General features: G+C 44.2%; 1 protein-coding gene across 1 annotated transcript in view; it reads left to right on the forward strand.

Annotated features, from left to right (window-relative positions):
• The window catches only part of midn (midnolin), a 29,207-nt gene extending 22,240 nt beyond the window's left edge, over window positions 1-6,967 (forward strand). Inside the window, exon 8 of the mRNA XM_047342869.1 lies at window positions 3,172-6,967. Coding sequence (XP_047198825.1) covers window positions 3,172-3,434 — 263 coding nt within the window. The 3' untranslated portion in view covers window positions 3,435-6,967. The remainder of the gene's footprint in view (window positions 1-3,171) is intronic.
• The last annotated feature ends 3,243 nt before the right edge of the window (window positions 6,968-10,210 follow it).

Genomic DNA, 10,210 nt, shown 5'->3' on the forward strand with positions numbered 1-10,210 from the left:
CCGACCCTTCCTCCCCGTTCACTCCCTATCTCAGTCCTTGCTGCGTTGCTGGGCTGGGCTCAAAGGCAAGGAAAACTGACTGACGCATCAATTATTGATAGATCACCCCTTCTTTCTCCCGGCCTCTTGTCTGTTTTTCCCCGGCTCTCGCTGCAGTGTGCGATGTATGTACAGGGCCTGTGTCAGGGTCTTCAGAGAGGGAGAGTGTGGGGTGCAGCTCGGGATTGAGTGTTGGTGTGACTGGCAGGCAAACGAGCGGTTAAAAGAGGAAAGAGGAGGAAGAGGAGATTGGCATTTCCTTCCTCTATGTGCCCTTGACCTGACTTATTTTTGATATTTGTGCATTTCTAAGAAAAGATCCGCTGTTGCTTAATCAACCGTCTCTTTTCTGTGTCAAGTAGGATTGTACATGTGCATGGTCTCTCTCTCTCTCTCTCTCTCTCTCTCTCTCTCTCTCTCTCTCTCTCTCTCTCTCTCTCTTCCTCCTCCTACTCTTCTCTCTCTCTCTCTCTCTCTCTCTCTCTCTCTCTCTCTCTCTCTCTCTCTCTCTCTCTCTCTCCCCTCCTCCTACTCTCATTCATTCCCCAGAACCCATGGTTCTGGGTCCTCCAAGGTTATTATGCTCACGTCAAACCTTACTGTTTGCAGCCAGGCTCCGGGCCAGCCTGTGTGTATCTGTGTGTGTGTGGGTATTGTGTGTGCAGGCTGTGTGTATAGTCTGTCCTTCTTCGCCAGCCCTAATAATAGCCCTACTGTCATAAACATAGTCTGGAGATCCCTGCGGCCAGCTGTGTCCGGCCCAGTCGCCCAGGGCTCCGGTAGTGACGCTGATGAATGGCCCCAACACACACACACACACACACACACACATTTGGTTAAGCTCCAAGCACATTCCCTGAGCTCTTGCCAAGCCAAAGGCCAAGACCTCCTACAGCCCCACCAAACTGCCCTTTATGGTGTGTGTCTGTTTGTTCTTACATATTGCTGTGTCGTCACAGTAAATGTGCCCTCAGAGCTAAACAGGATCATGGCTGTTGTGGATCAGATAAAGACAGACTTTAAACTGAGACACTCCAAAGACAAACTGTACCAAACCTAACAGATTTTGTTTGTAGGCATGTGTTGGCTTTGTGCCGTTTCATTGTGTACGGCCATTTTTTCGACACAGCCGAGGGGCAGTTTAGCTGTTGGTGTGTCAGGGCAGGGGAATAAGGGGGAAAAGGGAGGAACGGAGGGGGAACAAAGCCTCACGGCAGTGTATATGGATGTCACATGGAGCTGAGGCAGTGGAACAATCGCTCTAATGTATGAGAACCCCCCCTCTGGTTAAACCCCTTGTTCTCTGAGATGACATGCTGCCCTAACACACACACACACACACACACACACACACACACACACACACACACACACACACACAGGACAGAGCATTTAGCAAGAAAGTGGAATTACCCCAGTCTATCTATGTGGCTGAGAGTCACATTAAGAGCTGTTTAACATAAAAAGTTGTTGAGAAGCAGAACGGCTGCTTCATGACCGCAGTTCAGTTCTTTAGTATGCACTGCCAAACAGTGGTGAATATTTATAGTGGGAGAAAAAGGCTCCGTGCTCCTTGATCTGATAAGCAAATGAGGGAAAGAAGTAAATTAAGCCCACACAGGGTACGCAATTCATTCCGATGAGGTGGGGAGTGGGTAGGGGGGCAGGATCGATGCGGAAAACTGCCACCTCCAGCTGAACCTTTACCCTCCACCTCCATACTTTCCTCCACTAACCCCCCCTCCTCGCCCCTGGGGGAGGAATTCCTTCACCCACACCACTGCCACCCCCTCCTCTTCTATCCCGCTTCCCCTTCTTTTCATACTGCCCCACCTATAGCTGTCCATGGGGAGACACTGGGGTGGGGGCTAGCTGAGGGAAGGAGGAGGGTCCTCCGTGTGTGCGATTGGTGGAGGAGGTGGGGGAGAAGGAAAGAAGAGGGGGGTGTTGGGTCAATGAGCTGAGAGTAGGAAGCTACAGCCATAATAAAGGAAAAAAAATTGAAGGGGAAAAAAAACCCAATCTCTCCCTGTCTCTCTCCCCGCTTACAATTTCCATTCGCTTGCATTTTCTATCGAAAGCCAATAGCGTTGTCCTGGGCCCGAGATGGATGGCTGCACTAGAGCTAAGGTTTAATCAATAGGTCTTTTTAATTTGCCATCGATCCACGTTAAAAGCTACTGCGGTTGTTGCTGCTATCGGTGTGTGTGCGCGTGCACGCACCTGTGGGTGCTTACGCTTGTGTTTGTGTGTGTGTATGTGTGCGTGAGTGTACACACTGTGCATGCATTTTTGTGTGAATACATGATGTACTCGTATTCAGGATTGGAGTGTGTGTGTGTGTGTGTGTGTGTGTGTGTGTGTGTGTGTGTGTGTGTGTGTGTGTGTGTGTGTGTGCGCGCGTTTTGCTGTGCAGCAGAGGCAGAGATGGCCGCCATGCTTCAGTTTATTGACATTCTAGCCCATTATTTAATTATTTAATTCCCAGACAGATACTAATGGAGCTTGCTAATAGATTGCGGTGGCTTTCCCTTCCTTCCAAGCTCCCGAATATACGTATAAATGGAATTAGGCTCGACTCAGTCGTTGTTGGAGAAGGATTCACCATGCGATGCCTCTCCCACGAGACTCGATTCTCCTATAGGCACATCAACAGCTAGGAATGCACTTAGTAGCACACCCAGTCACCGAGGCATGTCATCTGCAATTATATGTGCACGTACCACGGGATTGCTATCGGAGAGTGTCGTCTCTGGTCTGTGTTTGTGTGTGTTTTGGCCTTGCTAGTGGTTCTCAAGGAGATTCAGGTTGACGAAGGTCTCCCCACTCAGTGATAAGGGGATGAAATAGCACTGAGGGGGGGTAATGATGCTCAGTGGGGGAGGTTAAGTACCAGATTCCAGTGTTGCATTGTGTGTGTGTGTGTGTGTGTGTGTGTCAAGGGAATGATCCCAGTGTGTCTTAGCCAAGCGTCAAGGCTGTGTTGCTTTATCTGCTGCCTTCTAAACACACACACACACACACATTGACATCCTTCTCAAACCAATTAGTGTAAATTCTGTTAACTGTGAGTAAACTACTCCTCGTGCAAACACATGCCTGACTGACTGGCTCTCCCCTCCCTCTCTCCAGGTGACCGTCTGCGTCAGACCGAGAACCGTGCAACCCGCTGCAAGGTGGAGCGCCTGCAGCTGTTGATGCAGCAGAAGCGTCTGCGCAGGAAGGCCAGGAGGGACCAGCGCGCCCCTTATCAGTGGCTGCCCAACCGCAAGGCCGGCCGCAGCAACAGCAACAGCAGCATGTCCAGCGAGGGCTCCCTGGACCTGGACTTTGACGACTCAGTGTGGAAACCAGACGTCAAGGCTGATTTGAAGTCTGAGTTCGTCATGGCCTGAACCGTCTGATCCCCCCTCACCCTGGAGGGGAGGGGCAGATTCAAAGATGTGCAAAGCTTTGCTCGGGATTTACTTAAAGATATATTTTGAGGGACTGGATTGGCAGGAGAATGACAGAGATCTGTGCAAAGCGAAAATCAAGGTTGTCCATGTGACTGGCTTCTCCCACACGAAAAAAGAGAGGCTCCCTGCAGACTTTAATCCCATCCTGTCCTTCACAGTTGACCTTGTGGAAAATACAGCAGCAACAGCAACAGTACTTTCTTGCCGTGCTTGGATTTGGACAGGCAACAACCGGACTCGACAGTGTATAAGACTTTTCTATGGTTTGATCACAGAGACCATACCTGAACTTGAGCATAGCAGAATTCAGTGGGTGGTGGTGGTGGTGGTGGTGGTATTTTCAGATTTTCTTGTTCAAAGTTTTTTTTAAAGAACACTCTGGACAGTAATGAAGAGATCCACACTGGACTTATTAAGAGAACAGGAGCACCAGAGGCCTCAGTGTTTCCTAATCGAAAGAAAGGCAGAACTGCCAAACTATGGATTATTCCGACGGGCATTCTTATCGATTTCAAAAACTCACCAACCAGAGTCCAGTTTTTACCTGTTATGGGGTGGTTAAACTTCTTTTTGTTTTCCTTTTCCATTTTGAAAACATACTATTATATTTTATAAACAAAAAATATGTAGCATTGTTCACAAAGCATTCAGGTTTTCATATAACAGTTGAGAGTGGTTGTTGATTTCCTTGATTTATAACAGCCGGTCAAAGTGTGCGAAGAAGAGGAGGAGGTGGGGCCTGACATAGAATAATAAAAAAAAAAAAGAATATGGAAGTATTGATATCAACCTCAGTGACATAGGGTATCGATAGGAATGATTAATGAATAAATAAAATGAATTAAGATTAACAGAAAGTGCTTTAGAGGATTTTAAAATCTTTAAAATGTATATGGATAAAAAAAAATCTATTTTTATTTCACTTCCTATCTGCTGTTTTCAAAAAACAGCAGCCCTCTGTGGCTTTAGTCAAGTCGCTAGACTACCGACAAATAACATCCATTCAATCATCCATTAGCGCATTCATGATTTATAGTCGTCTAGACGCAACAAAATGATATGGAATGACAACTATCATCCAGCCCGCCTCATGTCTCACAGACCTGAATGGACTTGTTGAGGGTTTTGTATTAGTTTGTGTACATAAATGTGACAATTGGCAAAGGTTTATGAGGGTGTGTGTGTGTGTGTGTGCCTGTGTCTGTTTGACTTTAGTGTAATTTGATTTAGAAATATCCCATGTTCTTGTCTGGGTTGTCTTCTCCCAGGTGACCCCATAGTTTCTCAAAACGACAACGATCAGCTGCAGTGAGTGCCGGCGTCACAACTTAATATCATAACAGGATCAAACTCCAAATTCTGAGTCGTTTAGGCACATTCGATTCGATAGTGACTATTTTTTTATTGGCATAGAGGGAGAAGAGGTGGGATCTGTATCCAGCATCATTTTCTAGTGCCTCCACCAGTACATCCATAGACATATCAGGTTAGGCCTTTCACAGTTTTGCTGCTACACATGGGGACTTCAAATGAAAAAAAAAATAATGATAACAATAATAATAAAAGCGGGAGGGAAACGTGACTTTTCTTTGCATGCAGAAGTGTGAAATTAACACTGGTGTTTTTTTCTATTGATGGCAGAAAAAAAAAAGAAACTGGTGCTGTGGGAATGAAGGTTAACAACATGCATGAGTTTGTGAAGAAAATAAACAATGCTGCTTTTGTTGGTTAGGTTTTTTGTAACTTTATATTTCTCAATGTTAGAACGACAGTGTCCTGCTAAAAGTATTAACGACGAAAAACCAAAACAGATGAAGGGGAAGTGTGGACTTCTTGCTCAGCACTGAACATTCCTGTTGTGTGACAATGAAGATGATGAGCAAAGAGCAACAGACTCTCTCGCTCTCTCTCTCTACTCCCTGAATGCTGATTTTTACCCCCAGTGACTCTCACGGACCCAGGCAGCCCTGCGAATCGTTACGCCACCTCCCCCCCTCCTCCTCCCGGCCTGAACGCCAACCCGAGGATGGCGTGGATGTATTTTCACAGGGAACCAACAGGCCGGCAGATTTACCTGTACTGTCCGTCGAACCTACTGGAGAGAAGCATCCGTCTGGCATCCGTCTCTTTTATCTGTCTGTCTGATCGAGCGACCACCCTAAACCACAATTGCACTCCCAGAGATTGCAGTGAGAGATTACCTTTTTGGTGAACCTCATCTTTTTTTTAAGTGGCCTTACCTTTCACTAAAAAAATGAGACATTTGGGGACAATGGGGGCGGGAATGTTTTATTTTAATTTTTTATCTTTCTCTGTGTATCATTGTCGGATCTTGTTGTCATCAAGGCGCCGTTTTTTTTTTTGTCACTGAGGACACTGGGCATCTGTTGTTTAGTGCTTTTAGCTGGTGGAGTCTCTATTATGTCAAGGCTTCTGTGCCTTAAAATTGTTGCCCTTGCAGTGTCAGTGTCAGATTTAAGCTTGTTTTCATTGGTTGGTACACACGACTGTAGTATTCGCAGCCATGAGAGTCATAGATTTTTAGGGGTACAGCTTGTTTGAGTAAATCGAATGCTATTCCAAGAAAAAAGTTGGTGTTGTTGCTCAAATACTGTCCATGTCCCATTTCTTCATTGTGTTGCCATGCTTGTTTTGCGTCGTCCAAACCTCACACCCCCTCTTGAGTCAGTCCTCCCACCAACAAGCTGCAGAAATACACAAATCTCATATTAGCTGAGGAAGTTTACGCCACAGTACTCAGATGGCAGGATTTAGCCCTAATTCAGAATAAGACATGTCCTGTGAGGACTCCAGACTTACATGCACTTGCTGTTTCTTTGGATACAACACGATTTAAAAGGACAGCTTATCCCCTGCCCCGCCCAAATTTTATTTAATTCTTTTTTCTATATGTATGAACTATACTCTGTGTGTGCCTCACTTCTGTGTGAAACTCAAAAAGACGAAACAAAACGAAAAGATGACAGAAGCATTACAGAGAGGGGGAAAAAACAGTACGTTGGTGGAAATCCTGATCACGTCATTTAAGTTGCCTGTTATTTCTTGTAGCCAACTATTGAAAATAACAGGATTCAAGAATACAATTTACAATGTTCTAGCTCTAGACCGGTGTAGCACATGTGTGACTGTATTAATTTATGAAACCAAAATGGTAACTGTGAATTATGTATTTCTTTGTGCATTTTTTTAAAAAAGTGGGGGAGAAGGTTTGTTGAGGACGAGGCAGCAGCTGATGTCCGAAAAAAAACACCTTTTTTTTTGTTTTTGGTGGAATATAATGGAATCAACAATACGTTTCCGAAAAAGAGAAAAAAAGAAGAAAAAAAATGAAAGAAAAAAAAAGAAAAAATATATGAATATATTTTTTTTTCTTAAGCAATACATTTCAGTGTGACTTGTGATAGAACATTTTCTTTTTTAGGTAATAAATAAAAAACAAAACGAGTACATCAGGTTGTCTCTGAGTATTTATTACTGACCCACTCGATAATCTAATATTTCATGTGAGAATCTCTTTCACGAGGTAACATGAGAAGCTTATGAGATGGAATTGCATTGATAAAATATAACCTTACCCTGTATTTAAATCTCATGTACTGGACTGATCGGACTGAAGCATCTCAGCTGGCTGACGGGTGGAAGTGGTAGGATTAGCACAGGTCCATGGCCACAATGGGTCAGGGGGCTCCTATGCCATTTTTCATTGAAAAGTCAGAGCTCAGTCTAAATATGGGGGTCATACTTTTTTGCTTCTACTCCTAATACAAGTTCATTAATAATCATCCAATCCATCCGTTATCTGTATTATTCTGTAAGGGAGAGCTGGGGGAGCTGGAGCCATCCCAGCGGACATTGGGCGAGAGGTGGGGTACACCCTGGACATGTGGCCAGCTCATCACAGGACTGACATCCAGGAGACAAACAACCATTTACACACACATTCACATCCACGGCCAATTTAGTGTCCCATTAATACTAGGTATCTGCCCAAATAAATCTGATTAAATATGTATATTTCAGTACATATAATATATTACTGAAGTTCAGGTGCAGTTTTAAACCGACTATGAAAGTTTAGACATTTGGTTAACCTGTGAAATGTTGCTGAAAAGACCCACAGACCATGTCAGTGTGTGTGTGTGTGTTGGGTTCAATAAGGGCATGTGGTTCACAGAGAGCCAACAGAAATGTTCTCCACATCTGCGGGAGCGCACCGCTGCTCAAGATGAGACAGAATATGGGAGTGGAGTGACAGTTTGGAGAAGGAGCAGGAGCCGTGCCTCGTGTGAAACCACGCTTCCTGACACATGTACTTTACAGTGAAAGGTGTTTTGAAGCAGCGGCACTTCTAGCTCCCTGCTCTTGTATCCAGGGAGGCTGAGAACACAGCTCGACTCTCAGGGCATCAAGAAATAGCTGGAACATGAAAGGACAGAGCTACTGTACGTCAAAGCGTGGCTCAGACAGAGCGCTGGTAACACGCTGAGAGAAGCTGCAACAGAACATGATGAAAGCTATTTTTGCACTTCACTTTGAGTTGCTATAGTGATGCTATACCTGCAATGATGCTACGTTTAAAAATGATATCTAATTAAGTCTTATTTACACAAACTGATGTATCGTAAAGCCTCGTGATCCAACTTAAGCCTGGGAGGACTTGTATCTGTGGTATTTACCTAATCTCTATAAACTGAATCTATGTGTGAATGTGAAGATTGCAGATGCAAAATGTCCATGTCTAGTCTGACCACTTAGATTCCCGCATGCTAACAGTCCGTGTAGAGAGCAAAAGAGGGGACGCACTGACCGAAAAGTACCAGCTATCTGCCTTTAATTTATCTACATTCAAATGCAGATAGCTGTTATAATAGAGATTAACCAAAATATCATCTGGATGAGTGTTGGATCTAGGATTTTCTGAATCAGGGGCCATAAAGGGGCCACAATTTACACAGAGGGGCCAATTATATGACCGACATCCATGCACTCTTCCTGATTCAGTAAAGTGCACATTTAAGTCATTTCCTATTTACTGTTGGTAACACATCATTTGTTCAAAAACATTGTGTTCTTCAAAAAAGCTTAGAAAATAAAAATTCTTAACACATTGTCATTTTTTTGGTTAGTGTTAATAGCAGTTGTCCAGTTTATGTAGAAAAAAAATTACTGAAAAAATAGTGGCACTTCAGGGGCCAATCCGATCTCAGCTGGCGTCAGTGCCACTCCGGCTCCACCCCTAGCTCCACCCGTGTTCTGGACCTAAAACACCTACACAAACTCCCACTGTTTGTGTTTTGTGTGAGAAAACGTCCAACTCATGTAAAAATGAAAATAGTCGGACTGTAAACAATTTACGGCAAACAGAAGACAGAGTCTTGGCCCAAATATCATCTGTCTACACGGGTAGATCCAAAATATTTGAAGTTGCCCTCAGAGGCAAATATAGTCGATGGGCTCTTAGATTGATATTTACCACACAAACTGTCAGTAGTTTCAGATTTAAAAAGCCATGTGTGAAGCCAGGTGCCTCATGTTGTTTACACCTTCAGCCTGATAATGGTCAAGGACTAGAAATGTGTCCTTTGGCCTTTTCTTATGCCTGTCCCTTCCTCCTCTTTCTGCAGAGACGACTCTGGTGATGAAAGCCTCCTACTCAGCGGCCTTCAGCACATAAGCAAACACTCCTCCTCTCTGTCAGTGCTCTGTGGTGAACGCAGGGCCAGCAAAGTTTGATAAGGTGAGGCTGATGAAAGGAGAATATCAATGAGACCTCATCTATTGATTAGCTCATCGATAGCCAACGGTCAAGAATTTCCCTGAAACCAAAGGGACAGAGAGGAGGAAAGCCAAGTGAGTTCTTTCATCAGCCTTAAGGTAGACCCTTAACTCTACATGATTCATTTAGTTTCACTTTTTCTGTCCAAAACGATTACAGTTATTTTTAGCATTGAAAACTTGTTCGAAACATGGAGCTAAAATATAAATAATGAAAAATAATACGTTAATAGTAATGCTCATTTGATTCTGAATCACATTCACTTCCTACTTTTGAATCATGATGGAAGATGATCAGCAACACCCACGTTCATGAGAAAACTCACTTTGATATAGAGATCTGATGTGTGGTGAGATCTTTCATCTCCATGTGCACAACAAATGGTCACAGCCTCAGTCATATAAACACTGTGGGGAGGACTGAACAGTCTATGAGCAAGAGTTTGGTCACTGCCAGAGTCAATGAGTGCTTTCAACTCACAGCCATTCACTTCCACCATCCGGCATATACCTGGGCGCCGACTTCCTATCACGCTCTTAAAGGTGATGTTTTCAGTTTTATTGACGCAGTCACTTTGCTGTAGCCCACTTTATTTCTCTAAATTGAGTGCGAGCGAATTTAAGGTTTCTAAATTGAGTGCACAGTTAAATGTAGTAGGGTAAAAATTGCTTTGTTATTTACTTTTCTGTGTGTCTTGTAGTCCACCAACCTCCCGGCAACCTGACAAACACTGAGCTGCTGCAACACACCGGCTTAAGAAGAGGAGGCTGAATCATTGAACTGCTTTTGGGGCAGTAACACAGCACTTTGGATGCCAGATGCTGTAAAACCTCATAGAAGAAGAAGTAGAATTGGACTGCATCATTCTGCTGTAGACTGAGGGGGGGGTCTCAGCAGCCACCTTCATCTTGTTTAA

This window comes from Hippoglossus stenolepis, chromosome 14 (assembly GCF_022539355.2).
Source record: "Hippoglossus stenolepis isolate QCI-W04-F060 chromosome 14, HSTE1.2, whole genome shotgun sequence".
Lineage (NCBI taxonomy): Eukaryota > Metazoa > Chordata > Actinopteri > Pleuronectiformes > Pleuronectidae > Hippoglossus > Hippoglossus stenolepis.